The following is a 22410-nucleotide window of genomic DNA, read 5'->3' on the forward strand; positions in this document are numbered from 1 at the left end:
CTTTTTCACTCCTAAGTGCACACATTTCATATGGTGCCAGCTGACCCTCAACACTCTGCTGTACAGAAACATTACTTACATATTTACAATCACTGTCACCTCTGATCTTAGTGTGATTTAAATTTTTATTTGATATTTGCCTCCCTCCACAGCTGCTGTCAGGCCTCTGCCCTCACATCACAGCTGCTCTCACATTACAGACACACTTCACTGATTTACTGTCGAGTTAGATTTAATACTCACCTCGCAGAGCTGGCATAGTACAGCATCTGTTATCTACAGACATACACCCACGTCCCGTTACCCAGAGAATTGTTTGCTAAATTCCAATTTAGAAAACAAGGTTAGGGGTCAGAGTGTGTCTGAGGTTTTTCTCCAGTGTGTTAGCACTACTGGCCTACTGTGTTCCTCTCCCATCAAAATCAATGCATGCAAGGATAGCTTCCAGTGCCCAGTGACCCTGAGTAGGAATAACCACGTGAATAAAATGAGAACATTTGAATTCTTTATATCAGTCAGACACCACAGGACATTCTCATGCAGATGCTTGATTAAGAAGAACAGTCCATCCTGACATTATTCATGTTCAATTCCACAACAGACAAGACCCTGCTACGCTAAGAGATGCTATGACAAATCAGCATGTTGGCAATCCCTGCGCAGCACCATATCTCTGCATCTTGTATTTAGATCAGAAGATGAACAGACAAAAACATGTGTCAGGTTAAAGGCCAGAAATTCCAATTTCAGCTGACAGATATGAGCAGCTCATATAAATTCAGTCACAACAAGCTGCACACTCTGCTGTTGATTTGCCAACTCTGTTATCACTTTTCCCTGTGTGGAAGTGTTGAATGGTGTAGAGGTAGCAGTGCACAGTGCACACGGTATCTCCTGCTCTTTAGTGACACTCTTGGTTTATCAAAGGATGGATTGGCAACACAGGGTAGGTTGACCAAAGAATGCTCTGTCGCTAAATTGGTATGAAGAAATGTTATCTAGAAGGGGGGATCTAATTGAAACATTTTAATCCCCTATGGAAATAAAAGGGGGAGTTTTTTCATTAGTAGCTCTGTGTGAGGAAGGAGGGAGTGGGTGGTTGGTGGTTGGAAGGAGTAAAGAAGGAGGGAGGGTTCAGAGTTGAAAACAAGGAGAAGAAGGAGAAGGAAAGCAGGCAAAGGGAAGCAAACAGTTAAAAACCCATTCCTGATCACACACACCCTTAACTCAGTCTCATTTTCTCTCCTATTTCATTTTCTCTCTGACTCCTCCTCTCCTCCTCCATTCTCGCCCCTCTCCAGCATCTCTTTTTTTTCTCTACCTGTCAGATGTTTCTACAGCTCTATTAATCATTGCTCTGTGCAGTCCGCGACAACAAGTGCTGGGCCATGTCAAACTCTTTGTAAACTAAACTGCCATTTCAGCCTGTTAAGTGTTAGTGTAAGCACACTTTGTGTCGGCCCAAACATCTGGGTAGATTGTGTCTCATCTGGAACCTGCTAACTGTAACCTAAACTGTTGACTTACTGCTGACAAGCTGCAGTAAGTCATGAGAAGGCTGATGTTGTTGTGATAGGGAAGTAGCCTCGACTATGTAGCCTCAGAGCCAAAATTTGGGGCAGAAAAAGTCTGCAAAGCACTTGCTAATAATGAAAAGAGATCAACATTTTTATCTCCGCTCTTGTTTGATCTGAATTATGGCAGCTGAACACTAAGAAAACAAAATTTTAGTAAGTAAATGAAACAGAAATTAAAATTGAGGAGATAGCAACAGGATTTTAAAAAGTAACCCCCCCCCCCCCAGAGGCAGTAGCATCTCCTATGCATTAACACAATATGGACATCTTCCCTGGCATGTTTGTTAATCTGCAGAGCCACCAGGGCGCCATGTGATAACATTAAAAACAAAGAGCGCCGCCACGAAACACAGAAATTACCTTGTTTAGCACGCTGACGTTCTATTATCTGCCATTAAACACCATCACGCTGCATTAAAAAAGCACCGTTGTGGGCAATGGTAGTCAATTACTGGCTGGTAAAGGGGCATATCTGTCTATAACAGGAACCATAAAACACCATTTGTGCAAATGAGGCCTCCCCAAAGGGCTGATTGAAGCAGAAGAGGCAGCCAATAGGTTTTAGATGGGAGGAGGCCAGCACCTGAATGCGTCATCCTCACTAGCGCACTGACACGCTGCTATTATCTGCCATCACCTAGGATTACTCATCATTAGGATAGACCCCCACACACACACACACACAATATACACACATGCACACAGAGTAACTCCTGAACTGTGCATATAAACCACACACACACGCATCTTCGCACCATTACACCCATTGTGTTGTGAGCAGCCACACTCCTCTAATAATAACATTATTCTGTTCAGCCAGCAGATTGATGATGATTACATATGATTCCACTCTCTGCTGAGACAGAAAATAGATAAGAGTGAATGATTATCATCTGCTAGGGCTCATCTCTTCATCCAGACAGATAGACTGAGGATTGTTTACACTAGGGAACCGTCCGTCACTGGGGAGATGGAGAGAGGATCGTATCCTGCTCATTAAGACAAATTATGATCTCTGTTTTTATTAAAAATTAGGGGGATGGTGATTCTTTAGCTGCACACAGCTTGTTGAGTTTAGAGACACAGTCTGCACATGGGCAGTCTGCACATTTGGACCTTTCTAGATATATGAACAATGTTTAAGTCGTTTCATTTAAAAGACCACGATGATGGTTGTGCATGTCTTACTGTAGCGCATTCACTACAAATTGACTCACCATTTTGCACTGTCGGGGCAAAAGCTGAAATGATTCCAGGGCTGGACAGGTGCCTTGGAACATGACAGACATGACAGACATTTATTGTTAAAGTCGTTGCTAAGCTGTTGTCAGGCGCCCAAAAAGCATCTCGACTGAACTGACATTTCTGTCTGAGCATTATTGAATGGTTGTTAAGTTGATTGTCATTGGTTTTCATTCAGTCCATTTGAAAATCAGCTTGCAGAGGCTTGAAAGCTGCTTCTGATGGACTCACTTCAGTGGTCATCACTTGATCGTTTTGTCAAAGTTACATTATTATCACATTTCACTAGCAAGGATCACACACCAACAGATACGTTTAAATTATGTATTGATCAAACAACAAATGATGTGCAAGGCTTGGACTACTGGATAGCAATATTTCTGTAGTGTTGTGGTGAGGCTTTGATATGAAAGTTTTTGAATCATTCCAGCTTGTGTCCTCCAAAGGCAAAAAGGAGAGTTGCAGGTGTTTTCCCTTGTGTGTAGACATTATAAAGGAATGAGCCAAAACAAAAGAAGTTGACCTTTCACGTATCACATATAAGGGATTCAAATACAGCTTAATTTTAAGACTCATTCAAGAATGAATGATTAGAACTTACAACCGTTATCTTTGAAGCCTTTGTCCACAGCAAGTGTTCACTGTCAGCTCCTACAAGTCTGGTAGAGTTCACGATCCGGTGTGCAGAGCAATGTCATGATCATCTTGAGACTGAGGCTCTCATGAACTCTTTTAAACCGACGTCTGTACTAAAAACTCAGATGAAGCATAAATGGCATAAACACAAGTGTTGACTGCACTGAGGGCCAGTTTGATGGTTGCCAATGTTTTTGGTTTCTCTTACTGTGATGGATCAGGAATCGGGAATATAGAGCAAGCCTTGTCTGTTACTGTGAGATCATCTGATCATCAGCTGTTAATCTGACTGCAAAGATGCCAGTCAAGTTAGAAAGTGAGGCACTGCTGTTCCTTTTTTTAAAAACAAGGTTTCATGAGGGAGCGCTAAGTGAGATGCCATATTATTATACACAGTATATATACTGTGTGTGTGTGTGTGTGTATGAATTCCAGGTGGGCTGCAGTGATGGATAGGGAGAAAGGACAAGAGCTGACAGCTCAGTGAGAATCACTCCTGTTCCTCATCTATCAGATGAAACAGCTCACTGGCAGCCTCACACACACACACACACACACACACACACACACACACACAGAATTGTTTGCAAAAAGTGAGATCATTTTGACAAAGGGGAAAATACCATCTTACAGAACAAATCTCTAAATCTCACTGACAAAGCAGGTGATTGTGGCTGTAGAAGTAATAAAGAGAGAGAGAAAGAAAATGATCAGAAGGAAACAAAATGGTTACATCAAGAGGATTGGAGGTTCTTACATGAGCAGGGGATGAAGATTACAAAGCGGGAGAGAAATAACTGAGGGAAGGGGGGGGGGGGGGCAGAAGTGTGTATGTGTGTGTTAATGGTGTACAGAGGGAGAAAGAGATGGTGATATCATGAGCCTGAAAGGAGGGTCAATTCCCCGCTTCTTGTTGCTATGACAACCCATCATGTAGAGCCCCAAAAATAATAATAAATGGCAAGAAAGAGAGAGAGAAAGAGGGGAGAGACTGGACAGAGGAAGCCAACAGCAAATATCTTCTTTACAAACAAACAAGATTCAGTGTATGTAAAAACATATGGTGGCAGGCTAGATGTCTACGACATGTAGTAAAGGAGAGAGCAGCGATGGCACGCTCGGTCTCTCTTCCTCCTCAGTGCTGCGTGGAGGATTTGGAGCCCAGCAGGAAGAAGGAAGTGGTAATTGCCTCGCTTTAGTCTGCACTGAGAAAAGATAGAGCAGTTAGCGCAGTAGGTCCACCCTTCTGACAGTCCTCTGCTCTTTCTTTCTTTCTTTCTCACACACATCTACTACTGCACACACACACACACACACACACACACACACACACACACACACACACACTTACACACACACACCAAGCAGTACAGGTCTGTATTAGTGAGCATCTTGTGTCGTACATACTGACGTCTATATGCCAGAGTGTTCACCCTCAACTCTTTCACACCGCCCTGATGGTCCAGAAGACACGGCCTCCCTCAGCACTAGTAAAACAGTCAGTCTGGAGACTTGGGATGCGTAAACAAAAACTGAAATGCGAGGGTCTGTGTTAGTGTCTGTAATATATTGGAACCAACCCCGACACTGGTCCCAGGTTGGGAGATGTGTATGATACTCAGAGACTGGATTTTACATCTCTGGAATTTCATCCAGGTGGCAATGATGTTATCCTTAGTCACAGTTGCAAGGTAAACAGTAGAAATACATATTCATGTGTAAATGTACAGTGATGTACTATGAATGTGTGCTTGCATTGGATGCCACAGCAATTTGCCGGTAAGCGTTAAATTGCGGTACGGATAATCCAGCGTTTGACTGCGTCCTCTGTGCAGGTTGACTGGCCCAAGTCACATGAATGAAAGGGCTGAGCTGCTTCACGCAAGTTGGTTTGAAGGCGGCCTTGCTGGATCAGAAGAACCAGAGGATTTCAGAGTCTAGACTAGTTTACGGATAGTGCACATGGACAAAGGGATTTGACTGGGAAGTACGAGTTGATTTACAAATCATTTGTACATTTGAATAGTATTTTAAAGTTGAATTAGATTGATCTGTCAGTGAGCAGAGCAAAGACAGCTGCAATCTGTTTTATTTGACAGTGACTTCTATGCCGGTTGGTCGCGCTGCAAACTTAAATCATTCATGCTTACAATGAGCATACGGACCTGTCATGTTTACAAAGGTGAAACAAATCTTGAATTCACTTCGCTGCCGTTAGCCTGGAAATGATGGGGTGCGTTGATGGCATTTTCACCACCTGTAATTTGTGGCGCTTCAGATGGCACCACAGTTATGCAGATCTGTTTTCCACGATTGGCTGAACAAAGAGGTTTGTGGTTGCATGATTTACTTTACGGTATTCTCAAAATGAAAAAACTTTGATGGAAGAAGAGGTCTGAAAATGCCAGGCTGTTTATAACGCACCTCCTCGGGGCGTTAAAATAACAACCCCAATGGCATTGCAAGGAAATAAAGCAGGATTTCTTTCCTCCTTCATAACATGAAGGGAAGATTTGTTTCCCCCTTTGGGGATCAACTGTTCTGTGCGCTATGTAATTAATTGTTAATTTATTCATTTATGATCAGAAAATTCTAGTCTATACGCTTTCAGAAGTAAAATTTGTATTTGAAAATGATGTGATCTGACTGTAATAACTATCGATCTCTAGCTGACTGGCAGATCTGAAATAACTGTGACAAAAGTTTGTGTGAGTATATTACATTGTGCTTAAAACAAAGCAGCAGGCTGTGTCACAACAGACTGTGGGTAAATAACTATTATCTCTTCTCTCAGGTATAAAACAAATAACAGAAAGAAAAAAGGCAGCCAGGAGGTTCCCTTCCTAAGCCTTTGCACTGATTTGGTACACAGTGCACTCTTTCCATGTAGACAGGTCGCTGCTGTTTCTGATTTCCATAATTTAATCTAGCAATACAGGACCATGTGTTTGTACAAAATGAAAAAGACTCAAAATGCAGCAATGCAAACAGGGAATATAATTCATCCGAGGAGACATGACACACATAACCAGAGCAACACTGGGCGGTGTTGTACATTATACAGCGAGAAATAACTGTTAACTTTGCAAGACTCTGCTCAGAAATCATGAAATGGCACATCTACCTTATTCCCAGTCCCATGATACCTTATATCCTCCCTTTTCTTAGAGATTTGTAGGGAATAAATGATGTGGGAACACAACCTTTGACACAGCCAGGGAACGTTATATATTTTGGGGAATTCTCTTGCTTGTTGAGAGTGAGATGAGAAAGTCGATACCACTCTCATGTCTGTACAGTGAATATGAAGCTGCAGCCAGCAGCCAGCTATACCTAAATGTAACAATATCCGCTTACCAGCACCTCTATAACTCACTAATGAATACATCATTTTTTTAAATCAGGAAATCTTTACAGTTTTGTACAGAAATAGAAAAATGAGATACATGGGAATAATTTTTTTTAACCCAAATGTCAAAGTTTGCCTCTGAGTTTTGCCTGGACTGCCTCCCCCCTGCAGTTTTAGAAAGCCATTTTCGAGTTTGGGTCATTTCCTTTGCAACAAAATGATTTCCCTCCATGGACCATTTTGGACCATAAAATAATGGTAATTTCAGCAAATAGGGCAAATCTACAGTGTCTTATTAGGAGGAGACAGGGTGCTCTTGGCTGCTGCATCACCTCCTCTGTTGCCAACTTATGAGTTACTGAGGAGTGGTTGTCAGGGTTGCTGTGAAGGAGTTGCAGGGTGAATTGGTGGCTGGAGGGCCAGTACGTAGATAATGGGAAGCCGCTGAAATGTTGTATGGATGCTATTTAGCAGATGAGCATGATTCCTGGCTGTCCTATTAGGAATAGCACATTACATTACACTACGTATGTGTGAGAAGGCACCATGTGACGAAAAAGAAACACATTTGAGTATTTGGCAGTGGTGTAGTATAGGCCAGGGATTATAGAAGCTGTAGTTTTTTGTTAGATGTGTAATTTGGGAGTATTTCATGCTTTAGGAAATTGGGTTAGCTAGCTATCTGCTTTGCTTGAGTGGTGTCTGTGTGTGTTGCTGCGTTTCTGTTGCTGGAGAATTCCTAAGTGGGTCTAACTGGGGTAGCTGGCTGCATGCAGTAAATTGGGTCACTGCTGAATTAAACACCAGTGCCTCTGCTTTCAGTGTTGCTTCACTGCTGCGCCACAGAAGGGCAAGTTAGAAATAGTCATGGCCACAGAGTTCAAATAAACAATTGAGCCGGATGGACAGGGAGAGTAGGACTGTTTCTGTGAACACAAGAAGTGGCATTACAGAAGTCCATCTCAAACAAACATGCCTTCTGTCATGGAAAGTTATGCCAAGCGTCACCAAAAGAAAGCCATTCTGAAGGCATTTCTTAGCCGGTGTCATTGTGTGCAGCAGGAATCAACATGGCAAAACATCTGAGAGTCAGCTTCCACTTTGTATTTCTCGCACAACAAGTTAGATAAAAAGAGGGCTAAAAGATATGTTAGATTACTAGGGAGATGGGTATAAAGGGAGGAGAAGAGTTAGGTGGATAGCCAAAAAAAGAGTGTGGCTGTCCATGGTGGTGGAGTTCCTGGAAGTTTTTTGCCAGTTTGTCGCATGTGATGCCTTTACTCCTGGGTGACAAAAGTTGAGCCACAGCCAGAGTGCAGCTCACTGTCTCTCTGCTGGATGTGTGTCAGGCACACTCCTGCTGTGCTGGAGTGGAGGAACCCAAAAACTATTAAAAAAAACAGACAAGAAGAGAGCGGAAGAAGAAAGAGAGGGGCAATGTAAAATTCTTGTTGGTAAAATGAGATATTCATAAACTTGCTTGCGCCATCCTGCAGCTGAGAAGCAGTAGTGGGGAATAGATAAGGCAGACTTAAGAGCAGCACATTTGAATTCAACCCTTTGTAAGGCTGCAGTCTCCATGTCCCTAAGGTTTCCCAGCGCTCTGCAGTGGTCCCACAGCTCAACCTGCTGCATCCAGTCAGCCACACTCAAGGACAAACACACTTTGAGGGCAAGGGAATTAATATTTGATATCTAGCGCAGCATCATGTGGTGAGACAGACAGTCAGGCATACTGGCAAGCAGATACAGAATGGAGTCAAAGCCGTGAATAACCACTCCCTACTGCAGAGCCACCACTCCACCACAGCAAAGCTCACACTGCATTACAATTAAACAGCAAAAGAGATGATGGCCGCTTTGTAAAAAGGTGCTCTGCAGGATTGGTTGGATCTAGATGCAGAATAAAAACTTCTTACTAATGATTAATTAAGTCACACACATGTGATCATCCCAAAGTCCTAGTGTATGCCCTCTGAAAGTAGTTTCAGTTTAGGCAACTCAGAATTCTTATTTAAGGGTAGGAAATGATTCTTATCATGTTTAGATATTCATAAAATCATTATTGCTGGTATGATATGGGACCACCACAGTCTTGCGCTTTGCTGTGCATTGAAAGTACAGTAGCTTGTGTGCTGCAGAAACATCTATACAATATGAATGTAATTCAAACTCAATGAGAAATAGAGGTACATAAAATACATTTTTGTACAGATAGTTATTTTTCACAGAAATTTAATAAAAGTGCCTAAAATGGCCACCCATGAGACCAGATGCATATCTAAGTAACACCCCTTAAAAATATTGTACCCCAGGTTGTGTCACTACACCATGACATCACGGTTGGGTATGGTCACAGATGCAACAGAGCACACTAACCACACCCGTCAGCCTTTCACCTTTAAAGGTTCAGTGTGTAAGTTTTAGTGGCATCTAGTGGTGAGGGTTGCAAATTGCAACCAGTGGCTCACTGTGCATACACGTGCTCCTCAGATGGTCCAATTTCTCGAGTTGTCAGAATGTGGATGGACATGGACGCTACTACAAAGATGTGTTGGATTAGCATTATCAGAGCGTGTAAACAACACGCAGACATCTAGTTCACTCTACATGGCCAGCAAATTAACCGTTATAACCATATTACAAATTACATTTTTGTGAAATTTGTATATGCAATTTGTGATTTTGCATGTTCAAAGTTCTGTGAACTTCTTTAAGTACTTTTTGCAATAAAGATTTAAGGAGGAAAGATTCTGATTATTCCACATAAATGCACTGCTCCCCCCTGTTGCCGACACACGTGTGGGCCTCCATTTATCCAAATTTCTTTTCTTTTCTTACTTCTAATAAACCAGTCGACTACTACTACTACTATTAACGTTATTTGTTGTTCTTCTGCTTCTTCTTCTTCTTCATACATTTTCAACGTAGTGATGAAACACGCTCTGTAGAGCTGTTCGATTCCATTTGGGCTACTGTAGAAACATGGCGGTGCAACATGTCCATGTAAGAGGACCCACGGTGTATGTAGATAGAAATGGCTACGGTAATAAAAACATAACGGTTCATTATGTAAGGTCTTCATACACCAATGAAAACATGGTATATTAGATTGCATTTCTGCCAATAGATCCTCCTAAATATTGTACAATGAACCTTTAACTGGTGCGATTTAGGTAAAGCATGCATTGGTTTTACCTCATAGTAGTAGGTTTCAGTTTACATTTTTTAAAATCACATTGAAGCACTCTGAGAACATTGGGCCGTTGGGCTGTAGTCCTCGAGTCCAGTCATCAATGTGCAACCAATTTGAGAAAGGGAGTGTGACTGATCTGTTGTTCAGGATGCATTGATTATTTACATTCAATAATACAAGTAGGAGGCGTGCTATGATTGGCAGTGAGTGAAAGGAAATTGATAACAGCTTCCTTTAGGATAAACCATTGAAAAAAACAATACACAGTGATGAAGTGTAATGTGAAAAACCAAATGGCATTTGCTATGATAGATCACAGCCTTCCTTTGACCTTGTCAGTCAGAAACATGTACAGGCGAGTGTCAAACATTGTCCATGTCACACATCAGCATAGCATTTTAATAACAAATCTTTTATTGGAGGTTGTCTAACAAGAGCCGGAATCCAGTATCGATTCATGAGCTCTTTGGTCATCAGTGCTTCCCTAAAGGCCTCGAGGTTTTGAAACATTATCAGCATTGTGTGCTTACCAAAGCTCAGAGGCAGACAGACAGCGGGGATACAGCTTAAGGTTTGTAGTAGACTGAAGCACATGCTGGCTTGATTTCACAGCAGCTTTAGAAAGCACTGAAGGCAGGAATCACACTGAGCATGTGTGTACAGGTAATAAATGGCAAGATTTGATAAAAATAATGATCCTCATCATAATAATCAAAAAGCAAACAACAACAGAGGCAACTAAAGACAAATAGTGTGTCTTCAACAGGGATTTTAAATAATACAGACTTTGTAAGTATATTGTCATAACCTCTGGCTAGCTGAACCACAGTGAGTGACTGAGGAACAGCCAGACGAGTATTTATCATGTCAGGCTTCACTCTGAGTCATAATACAGTACAGAGTGGAGTATTTGATGAAACGGGGATACCTGAGGGAAAATTAAGTTACAGCGACATGAAATTCTGTTTCATTTCATGTCAGTCCATGCAATAGTTATCCAGACATTTCACTATAAGAATGGAAATATCAGCCTGGCGCTAGAGTTAAAATCAGGGAATCACCAAAATCAGTGTAGTATTCATCTTCTGGGGACCATCAAGGTCTGTACATAATCTCATGTCATTCCATCCAGCAGTTGTACAATATCTCACAAAAGCGAGTACACCCTTCACATTTTTTGTGTCATCATCATGTGACAATTCTGAAAGTGTTGTGAAAGTGAGTGTACAGCTTGTATAACACTGTAAATTTGCTGTCCCCTCAAAATAACACATCACAGGCCATTAATGTCTAAACTGCCGGCAACAAAAGTGAGTACACCCCTAAGTCAAAATTTCCAAATTGGGTCTAATTTGCCATTTTCCCTCCCTGGAGTCATGTGACAAGTACAAGGTCTCAGGTGTGAATGGGGAGCAGGTGTGTTAAATTTGGTGTTATCACTATTACATTCCCTCATACTGGATCTGAAAAAAAGAACAGTTGCTCTACATAAAGATGGCCTAGGCTATAAGAAGATTGCCAGGACCCAGAAACTGAGCTGCAGCACTGGTCTGCATGGCTGTCGTTTCAGTAAGAAGCCTCTTCTAAAGATGATGAACAAGACAGCCCGCAAACAGTTTGCTGAAGACAAGCAGACTAAGGCCATGGATTTGTTTGGTTCAGATGGGGTCAAGCGTGTGTGGTGGTAACCAGGTGAAGAATACAAAGACAAGCGTTTCTTGCCTACAGTCAAGCATGGTGGTGGGAGTGTCGTGGTCTGGGGCTGCTTGAGTGCTTGCCGGCACTGGGGAGCTACAGCTCATTGAGGGAACCATGAATGCAAACATGTACTGTGACATACTGAAGCCGAGCATGATCCCCTCCCATGGGAGACTGGGCCGCAGGGCAGTATTCCAACACGATAACGACCCCAAACACACCGCCAAGACGACCACTGCCTTGCTAAAGAAGCTGAGGGTAAAGCTGATGGACTGGCCAAGCATGTCTCCAGACCTAAACCCTACTGAGCATCTGTGGGGCATCCTCAAACGGGAGGTGGAGGAGCGCAAGTTCTCTAACATCCACTGGCTCTGTGATGTCGCCATGGAGGAGTGGAAGAAGACTCCAGTGGCAACCTGTGAAGCTCTGGTGAACTCCATGCCCAAGATGGTTAAGACAGTGCTGGAAAATAATAGTGGCCACACAAAATGACACTTTGGGCCCAATTTGGACATTTTCTCTTAGGGGTGTACTCACATTAATTGCGAGTGGTTCAGACATTAATGGCTGCGTGATGTGTTATTTTGAGGGGACAGTAAATTTACAATGTTATTAGCGGTACACTCACTACATTGTAGCAAAGTGTGAACAAAGTCACATGACTTGGACTCAATCCACAAAACTGATCAATTACAAGACCTTTAACTAAAGAATAACACCAGTGAAGGGGGACTTCAATTGCTTTATCCTTAAATCCCCAAAGACCAAGGAGTAACAAATACCGGTTGGAAAAATAGGCTGAGCAGGATGTATATATTATTATTTGGATGAATACAGTATCATCAGGTTTCTATAAACTCATTTGATCCCATCTCAAAGCACCATACAGGTTCATAAAGTGAAGTAATTAATATGGTAACTTAAACAGACGGATCCCCCTATTAATACTGTCTAACAAAGTTTTTTGGCGTGAACAAATGTCAAGCTCTTTGATGGAACATGCTAACTAATTGTGTGTGTATGTGTCTCCTGCAGATGACGGTAAGCTGTCTCTGGATGAGTTTCAGGCTTTCTTCTCTGATGGTACGCTGAACGAGGAAGAGCTGGAGAAGCTGTTTCACACCATCGACTCTGATAACACCAGGTCAGCACTATTACACCCCTACTGTACGAGTGTGTGTGAGGTGTGTGTTTGCCTACAGCATGCAAGATGACCGTGTCGCTGCATGAAATAAATCTGCATAAAGTAATTGTACATTTATGCGTGTTTGTGTGCTCTCTCCACCGTGACTTTTTGATCACATCTCACTATAAATTATGAAAAAGAGGAGAGATGCACGCAGGTGTTCTGCTGCCGCACAGCCTCAGTATCACACTTTTCAATTTTGTGTGTGTGTGCACGCTTAAGTAAAATGTATGTAATTTATCCTGCAGCCAGAAAATGTCTCATCCACTTATGAAAGCTACTTTTATGGAGACCCTTTTGTACCAGAGCCCTTTATGTTAAGAGACAATTTCAATATGAAGGTATAAAATAATTAATGGAGAGGAGATTAAACAAACTATGGAAGAAATAAATATAAGAAGAATGAAAACTGAGTAAAGTGAATGTTACCTGTTCTATCTTCTCTTCATCTCCGTCTGTTTGTTTGGATTGGCTCTCATGAAATCAATTTATTGACCCTTTAAAATCAGCCAATCAGCTCATCCAGCCTGCAATCAGGAGAAGTCTGCTGACACAGTGGGATTTGAGTGATCAAAAGACTGCCTCTGTTCATTTATACAACCTCAGAAACCTGCAGGACCTTGAAATAAAATGAAACCAAGCAGAACAAAAGCTGACCTTTATGGTTGTACAATGGAAGGAGGTTTGATGTATAAATCCTCCACCAGGCTCAGCCATTAGTGGAGATTTCTTCTTTTTTAAATCAGTGCAGTAAGTGGACCGTGCAACTATCGCCGTGTCTCTGACGTCAGCCACATTGCCTCTTGGAGATGGTTGCGCTTTATAAATCTTATTCACTGCAGTGCATGCAGTTGGAGAAGTTTCTACTCATTAGAATTAAGTAGACTTGGCAGCCCCATGCCAGGCCTCTGCATTATCATGTGACAGCAGATAAGGTTATTGATTGGTCCGAGTAAAAGAAGAAATGCGTTTCCTGTTGGAGCAGGAAGTTGATGGATGGAGAGGAGGAACGGAGCGAGCAGTGACTCATTTGTCTATGTGTCCCCGTCACTCTTTTGTTTCTTCCAATCTCTGGTTTCCTTTCCCTATAAGGTTGTTTTCTTAGTTTTCTGCCAGGCTCGTCTTGCTTCCATCCTGCATCCTTCTCTATCACCCTGCCCATCACCTCTCTCTGTCTCTCCCCCCTCTCTCCATCTGTCACTGTCTGACGCCTTTGTCCCTCACGCAGTGAAATGGTGCTGGAGAGGGAGCAGAACATGAAATCTTAGGTGATATCCAGCCTCACATGATTATTTAATTCTTCTTTTTAATTCTTTTGTTTTTCATTTAGCACCTATAGCACTAAATTGTCTTTTACCCAAATGCATGGACAAACATACCTGCACGTCTTGCAAGAGTTATTCTGGCAATTCAGCAAACTATAGAGCTTCCTGGAGTCCAAACAGAAAGAGGCAACTGTACAAATGGAAATAGAAAACAAATTACTGCAAATTGCACAAAACTTTATTATAAAAACAACAATTATTTGAAAACCCTGCATCTTTGTAGCGGTATTTAGTATTGCACTAAATCATGAGCACCATATAGTTGAGGGACTCATAAGAGGCAAATTTAAAAAACAATGGTCAGAATCTGTGATGAGATGTCTGACTTCTACACTGGGTCAACACAGGTGGCATACATACATATAGCACAAGTTTATTAAGCCATTACGCTGCCTGTTTAGACAGTTGGATTGATTAAAATAGGTAAACTAGCAAACAGCTAGTTCTTACTATGGGTCAAGCTCTAAAATCACTGGATCCTACTTTTCCCATAATGCAACTCATTAGCATCTTTTGTTAAACCCTCCGCTTTCTTCCTAACATGATATTTTTCTCTATGGATGTCTCACTGCAAGTGTGTCCGAAGACGAACATAGACACGTGCTGTTGCTCAGACGAAGAGTTTTATTGTTAATAGAATGAATAAATGATATGAATGATCATGCTACTTTCACAGAGAGAACCTGTTATCTTAGGTTTTCACGTGAAAAATAAGTGGAGTGCCCTTTAACATGCACAAAGCAATAAAAATTCATAAACACAATTTAATATTAATTTATTTTAATGTCGTCATTGCTTCCACTTGGCCTACAGACACGATACTTTGTAAAAGTCCTATGTCTGCACTTTAAATTGGTTAAGCCACTTCACCGTGTTTAATACGAATATGTTAGTCTGTTAATATGAGAACATATGCTGATTCCTATCACATTTTCCTTTAAGGTGGAATCCCAAGACTAATGATAAATCATAATATCTACCTAATTAATCTTAACTAACCCAATGTCAACGAGAACAACATATTTACTGGTTTCTGTCCTCTGTGAAAATGTAGCATCTGGATTGTAAACATTCGACTTTTATTTTACCAACAAAATGTTGGAACCTTGACAAACATCCCTAAATGCAGTTTAAACTACATTTGCCATTAGTGAACATGAAAATACATTTAATGTTGTGTAAAACTAGACTTTTGGAGATTCTTAAAGGCCAGAGTGACGGATCAGGAGTAATCCTGGAAGAGCCCATGCATTTAAATGAAACTGCTGCTTAATAAAATAAAATGGGCCATTATCAAACCAGGCTGTCTAACACGGATCATTTAGTGAAAACAGAGCATACAGTGCGTGGTCTTTTGCTAATATTTTCAATATTCAAATAACAATGAAGACGTGATTTTTAAACTTCAGTTACTGTGTTTTTTTAACAGTCCCTTTAATGTGTGGCATGTGCTGAACAGTAATTTATAATTAAGATGAACAGATGCACAGATGGACACTTTCTGCCTGTCTCTTCCTCTGTCCCCAGTTCTCCCATCATCACTTACATCTCACATCCCTCATTTGAGCTGGTTCCTTCCTTCATTCCCTCACTTCTTCTATTTCTTTCTCTCCATCCTTGCTTCTCCTCCTTTGTTCTCCTCTTTCTCTCCAGGTCAGTCAACCAGGGAAAGTCTTCTTTATGCCAGTGAAGAATTCACTGCCAAATGAGTCCCCACACAGTGAACTGAGCATGAATGATGGCAGTGGATTGATTCAGACTCCTGTCAGAAAGTCTTGTTAGATCGCTCCATGCATGCCAAACGCCAACTGTGTGTGTGTGTGTGTGTGTGAGAGAGAGAGAGAGAGAGAAAGACTGCATGCTAAAAGTCTATCCTCCGTTTCTGACCCTGCTCTTCTCCATTCTTTTCCTTCCTTCCTTCCTACTTTCCTACCTTCCTTTCCTCCATTTATCTCCCTGTGCTGCTCCTCTACTATGCTGTGATAGTAATGTTGACACTAAGGAACTCTGCGGTAAGTAGACTGCCCACACACACATACACACCTCCCTGCCGCTGCTCTCATTCTCTCTCTTATCTATTATTAAAAAGTACTTCTCAGTTGAAATGCAATTATTTTTCTTTAAAATATATTATATTAATTCAGCTACTTTCCGGTTAACCACAGCAAATTATTTTGTGGCTCTAAAAGTTTTGTAATGTGTCAATTTACCCATATGTGTGTGTACAGACTACTTTGCCAAGCACATGGGGGACTATGAGGGAGTTCTGGCCTCGTTGGAAACGCTCAACCTTTCCATCCTCAAAGCCATGGACTTCACCAAAAAAGTAAGTGTGTGCGTGCGTGTGTGTTAAGTTGTCTGTGAGAGTAAGAGAGTGAAATGATGGTTGCGACAGCTTTTCTTCTGCTGTTAAACTGATGTTCACTCCCACTGCCTTTCAAAATTCAGTTGATACATTTTCTGAAGACTTGCGTGTTTATTTGATGTTACATCTGGGTCATTCTTGGATTATAATGGGAAATGGAATCACTTCAACATATTTTTTGAGAAAATTGGATATTTGGCAACTTTTCCTGTTTAGTGACGAGAACATAAAACCCACCATATAGTGGAGTTTTTACTTCAGTGCCATGCTATCACATTATGTTGTGCAACAGTAAGTCAAGGGGGAAATGAGAGCTTACATTTGACTTTAAAACATGTCAAAGTAACAATTACTGTGGCGACAAGTGACAACTATAAGGCAAAGGTAAAGTAGAGAAGAGTCATAAAATCAGGGAACTGACTCAGTAGTGGTTAGTGGTTACATATCAATATCTATCGGAATCGTGCTAAAATCGGCCTACATTAGCCACCATAAACGGACCAAGTGAGGCTGTAGAGGCAGAAACCCTGACTGCATAGAATTGAGCAAGAATGTGTTTTATTGCTAAAGAGTAAGACTTTAAAAAATTTAAGATTAACATAAGTTAGCAACTAGCTGGTTAAGTAGTGAAGCAATTAACAGCCCAAAAGCCAGATATTTCTCCTAGGAGTTGGGAGAGACCAAAAACGGAGTGAGTGAATATCAGACTTTCATTCATTATGTGATCAAATTTTAATCCGTACCAAGAGCCATTAGGTTTTTAAACAAGTAATGCATATGAAACAAGCAGGATGGTCAGCTGATCCGGCCTGATTTGTAGCAAGGTGCAAGGTATGTGCGTCAGAATCTCCGTTAGTGACTCGTGATGTTGTGAGAAAATGCCCTGTGAAACCAATTTCCCCACGGGGACGAAAAAAGATGATTGATTATTTAGTCAGTAGTACATCCTCAAATGAATGATAGTCAGGGTTTGGCATTATTTATTATTGTAGCCCACCTCACTCAACTCTAATTTTGTCTCAGGGTTGCCATATCATGCATCTTCACATTCGATTACCTTTGCATGGGAGGTGAATTGGTGAGAGCAACGCAAATTTTCTAAGTGGGAATATGTCTATTTTAACAACATGCACTTCAGTCAACTAGTTTGCAAAGAGGCCGAGCTAGCTTATTTTATAGCGATATTGTTACTGTTACTGTGAGCTGGAACTCCCATGCACTCTTCAACAACTATTTCAACACCTTAATCACATTATCCTTAACATGAATGAACATTAATCAAACCACAGTGATTGATCGCAATATTAGTTCACCTTTATTACATCACCTTTGAAAAAAAATGGCTCTTGGTGACTTGGTACCATATATGTTGGCGCGCTGTTGGAGCTCATTTAAACCTTGCAAATGATGTCTGTAATGTCACTCACGGTTCCTTAGGAAACTCCAAAAGTTGGGACTTCTCTCTCTCAAACCCTGTGTCCCGCTCCGAACTCCTAGTGTGCAGAATTTTCTCCTCTGATGTAATGTGGCGGTCAGTCAGCACTGCGGCTCTTTCCATGAAGTGTAGCCGTCTCCCACAATTGAACAACAGTTCTCCTCAGCACGTGTCTTCTCTTCACTCCGCTAGCTGCAGTGCTAGCAGTTCAACATGTGTTCTTCAACTTCAGACTTGCGGCGTAAACAGTCCAAATACACACATTGTTCCTGTGTCCGGTACCAGTAACACCAAATCTACCCGGTTTCTAACTCTTAACTGCAACGTAATTTAAACATTTAACACAACTAAATACTAGCCTCAACATCGCTGTGTCGGTCACCTCTCTCTCGCTCTCAGACCGTCACTCGGGCTGTTTCTCAATACCGAATTCACCAAGTTCGGATTTCTGTACTTTAAAGCTCGGACTTGGCAAGTTCGGCTCGGGAGTACAAACTCTCAGGAACGGGAGCACGCAGTCCGTCATTCAGCAATTGGAACAGCAGCGGACTTGATGACGGCCGGACCCGTTAGCGGACTCTTAGGACTTGATAGGTTACCAACAATATCTCTAAGTAATCACTGATTAGCTAATGACAGACTGACACCTGACAATCGAATAAACATCCAATTATATGGACTTGAGAGATTCAAGAGCTACATAGAAAATTAGACATTTCAACATCTTACCAACTTAGAAATTACTCCATATTAATGCACATGTTAAAACTATTACACAGCAAAGGTAAATTTAACCAGTCCATGTCTCAATTTACCCTGTACATTTGTTACTGAAATAAACATTATATAAACCAAACTAGCAGGGTGCTACATTATATTTCTTAACTATACTATATTGACATACTATATAATGTGTGTCACTTTACTTAAAGCAAACAATTACATGTTATAAGGTCTTATAATTAGTTCATATGGTATTATGTCCACCTGTAATATATTATACAGGGATAGATATTTTAACACTTTACTTAAAGCAAACAAAGACATGCTATATAACTTTAAACATTACTATAAGCTATTATTCCATTTTATATACGTAATGAACTTTGCTATAGCGCCTAATGCATGTTTGTAAGTGATTATAACAACTGTTATAATGTCTTATGGACCTTGTTTTAACAAGCTACACAAAAGGTAATGCAGTACATTTATATTAAAAGTGCGCAATACACTACTTTAGAATTCATAATTCAATTTTAAGTAATCAAATCAAAATATCGCATGAAGCATATACCGCATTCAAGTCCCGGGATTTGACTGCTCAATATGAAGATTACATTTAGCTGACGTTTTTATCCAAAGCGACTTACAATTGCTATACATGTCAGAGGTCGCACACCTCTGGAGCAACTAGGGGTTAAGTGTCTTGCTCAGGGACACATTGGTGGACGTGTCACAGTGGGGAGTTGAAACCGGGTCTGCCACACCAAAGGCATGTGTCTTAGCCATTCATCACCCTATTACCCTACATGAGTCTCATGCTTTACCTGTAAGACTGATGTTTTATTGTGTTTCAATAATGTTGTCATTCAGTGTTCAATATATTCACATAACCCACAGTTGACGTTCAACCAGCAACGAATGGGTCTCACCATCTGGGATGTGCAAACATCAGATTTCCACAAAGTCAGAGATAAAATATGAGTCGACTTGGGGTCTTCGCGACTGGTGACACAAATCATAACTTTTAGGGGCCAGCCATATGAATGCCACCTGCCAAAGCGGCTACTAAGTGTGACTGTGTTACTCTGTCACTTCTATGTGTTTGGCAGGTGCTAATGTCAAGACCTGATGATAATGTTGCTCTGTTGTAGCTTTAGTGTCCTCACAACCTGTCCATACTAGTGTGTGTGTGTGTGTGTGTGTGTGTGTGTGCATGCTTGTATGGCAGTCAACTGCAGAACAGTAATGTGTTATCCCAGTTTTTCCATGTGCTATATATAGCAGCTGGTCTACAGCCACACTCCCATATCCATGTTCATGTTAAAGTTCTGCTTCAGTGTGTGTGTGTGTCTGTGTGTGTGTCTGTGTAGTACTCACTCGGCTCTGTGTGTCTCTATATCTCTATCCACCAGCTCTGTCTTAATCTTTCTTTCAGCTGCGGGCCATTCAGCAGCACTCAAACACACACACTTGCCCTCCCTCACACACAACCTCGGGCTAGTATCTCTCTAATGAGCAGCCATTGTTTAATCAATCAGTCGAGTGTCCCTCTTGTTCATTTGCTGTATCTGTTGTGCACTCCCTTTGTCTGACTCTCATTCATACTGTCTTTTTCCCTGTAACACACACACATACATACACTCTCTTTCCTTTCTCTGGGGCTGTGATGTCATTGTATTGTCTGTTGCAGGCACTGTTGAAGGTCCACTCCCTAAACAGCACTATTGCTGTGTAGGGAGTGGACCAGCTCATAGAGTCAAATAGCCAAAGTGAGGCAAAGACACTGCTGACGAGTCTAATATTGATGGAGGTTGTGTGTGTGTGTGTTTCATATTTCACGGCTACAGTAGATTTTACTGCAGAGAGAGACAGAGATCAGTCATAACAAACATTTTTTTCATTGATTTTATTTTCTGTTGCGTTGCAATAACCCATTATCACCATTACGTAACTAACCCACACTGACAGTTACTTTGTAAATGGCAGCATAAAATTTACATTCAGTTACATTGGTAAAATCTTGGTGAGCTGACTCAGCTTTAAGTGCCACAGCAATCCCTGGCCTCATGCTACTATACATAAAATAATCCCTATGGGTTCCACACAGTGAGGAAAACAGATGTTAAAAAGAAGATACCCTGAGTTGAGGTATTGGAATTGATTTTGGGAGAGAAACTATTTGAGCTATATATACTTTCCCATGTTGGCTGAAAAAACAAAAAAAACACATGACTACTCACCCACTTTAATGGCTTTGAATATATTACAGAAAAGCATGTAAATCAAAGCCATTAAGACTTTTTTTTTGGGGGGGGGGGGGCACCATGGTTGAAACCAGTATCTGTTAAATTTGAGAATTTCTTACTTTGGTAACTTATGGAAGCTTATATCATATAGCCATATAGACCACCAGCTGTCTGGGGTAACTAAGATTGTCTTCCAGCCTCCAGCAGCCGTTTTAGAACACATATGGTTGGTTATGCCACTTAGGCATGTGTAAAAGTGATTATGTCTGACAGTCAGACAAATGATCTCATTCAGTTATTAAACGATGTCAGGCTTCAACAGTATCCAAACTAATTTGTATTTATTTTTATTGTGCAGAATTAAGGGTTAAGGGTTGATTGTTTCCTGAGCTGCAAAATGTACTCTGCAACTTTGTAGATAAACTTATAATGCTAAACACATGTACTGGTAGTGATGATAAGATGTACTGGTATCATTCTTTAACCTGTTATGAAAAACTACACAAGTCTTATGGTGCAGATTAACTACCACATTTTAACCTCTTACTTAAAATCACTCATTATATCATTTGATCAACACTTTTAATGTTTCATAGTTAGCCATAGAGTGCCTCTTCAGATGCTGGAGCTTATCAGCAAAGGTCTAATGGACTGTCTGAGTGCTAATCCAAGTAGGGATAAGAGCCTAAGTCCCTGGGCTTCCAGTAATAGCTGCATATGTGTCAATTTAACGTTACCCTTAAAAAAAGGTGCCCCAGCTTCACCAATCACTGCCTCCTTTCTGTGCTGCTGGTGTCATAATTCATTTCCTCGCCCTCCATCCCCTCCCGTCTAATGTATTTCCCTCTCCCCCATTCTGTCATTTTCAAAAAAGATAAATAATCCCATATTGTAGATTTATTTATTTATTGTAGATTTTTTTTAGAAAAAAAGTGGAATCAATGCCTCCAATGGGTTGTTTTTACTATAAAAGAAGTTTCAAGACAACACCCATGTAAAACCTGGGGAAAATCTCCAAATTGAGGCAGATGTGAGGAGGCGGCGTGGGTGGAGCTAAAAGACAGAGCGTGATATTAGCTTGAGCAGAGGGCTGTAGCCTGAGCCCTGGCCTTTTAGAGCCAAGTGAGAATTGATTAGCTCTCCATCTACCTCAATTGATATAGACAGAAAGAGAAAGAGAGAGAGAGACTGAGTGGAATAGGTAGACAGACTTTGTACTCAGCTGTTACTGTACAGAAGTGGGTGGCTCTTGGTTGCTGCAAGAACAAAAATTGGTCTCCAGATTATTCAGCTGAAATTTATACCCCAGCAGTATTGGCACTGCTGTGGTATGGAAACCTTGCCAAATCCTTGCAGTGCAAGACAGGATAAATAAAATTACATACCGCACCTGGAATAAAACACATTACAATAGCCAGTGCAATACCTGCAT

At 41.1% G+C, this 22410-nt stretch overlaps 1 protein-coding gene across 2 annotated transcripts in view; it reads left to right on the top strand.

Moving 5' to 3' along the window:
• Positions 1–22410, top strand: part of necab2 (N-terminal EF-hand calcium binding protein 2) — a 126274-nt gene that overhangs the window by 30941 nt on the left and 72923 nt on the right. For both annotated transcript variants that reach the window (XM_038706950.1, XM_038706951.1), the window contains exons 3-5: positions 12734–12842; positions 16196–16221; positions 16438–16535. In XM_038706950.1, the coding sequence (XP_038562878.1) occupies positions 12734–12842; positions 16196–16221; positions 16438–16535 (233 nt within the window). The remainder of the gene's footprint in view (positions 1–12733; positions 12843–16195; positions 16222–16437; positions 16536–22410) is intronic.

Source organism: Micropterus salmoides, unplaced genomic scaffold (genome assembly GCF_014851395.1).
Source record: "Micropterus salmoides isolate LMB-PRFRI ecotype aquatic unplaced genomic scaffold, ASM1485139v1 Ms_hic_scaffold_8, whole genome shotgun sequence".
Classification (NCBI taxonomy): Eukaryota; Metazoa; Chordata; class Actinopteri; order Centrarchiformes; family Centrarchidae; genus Micropterus; species Micropterus salmoides.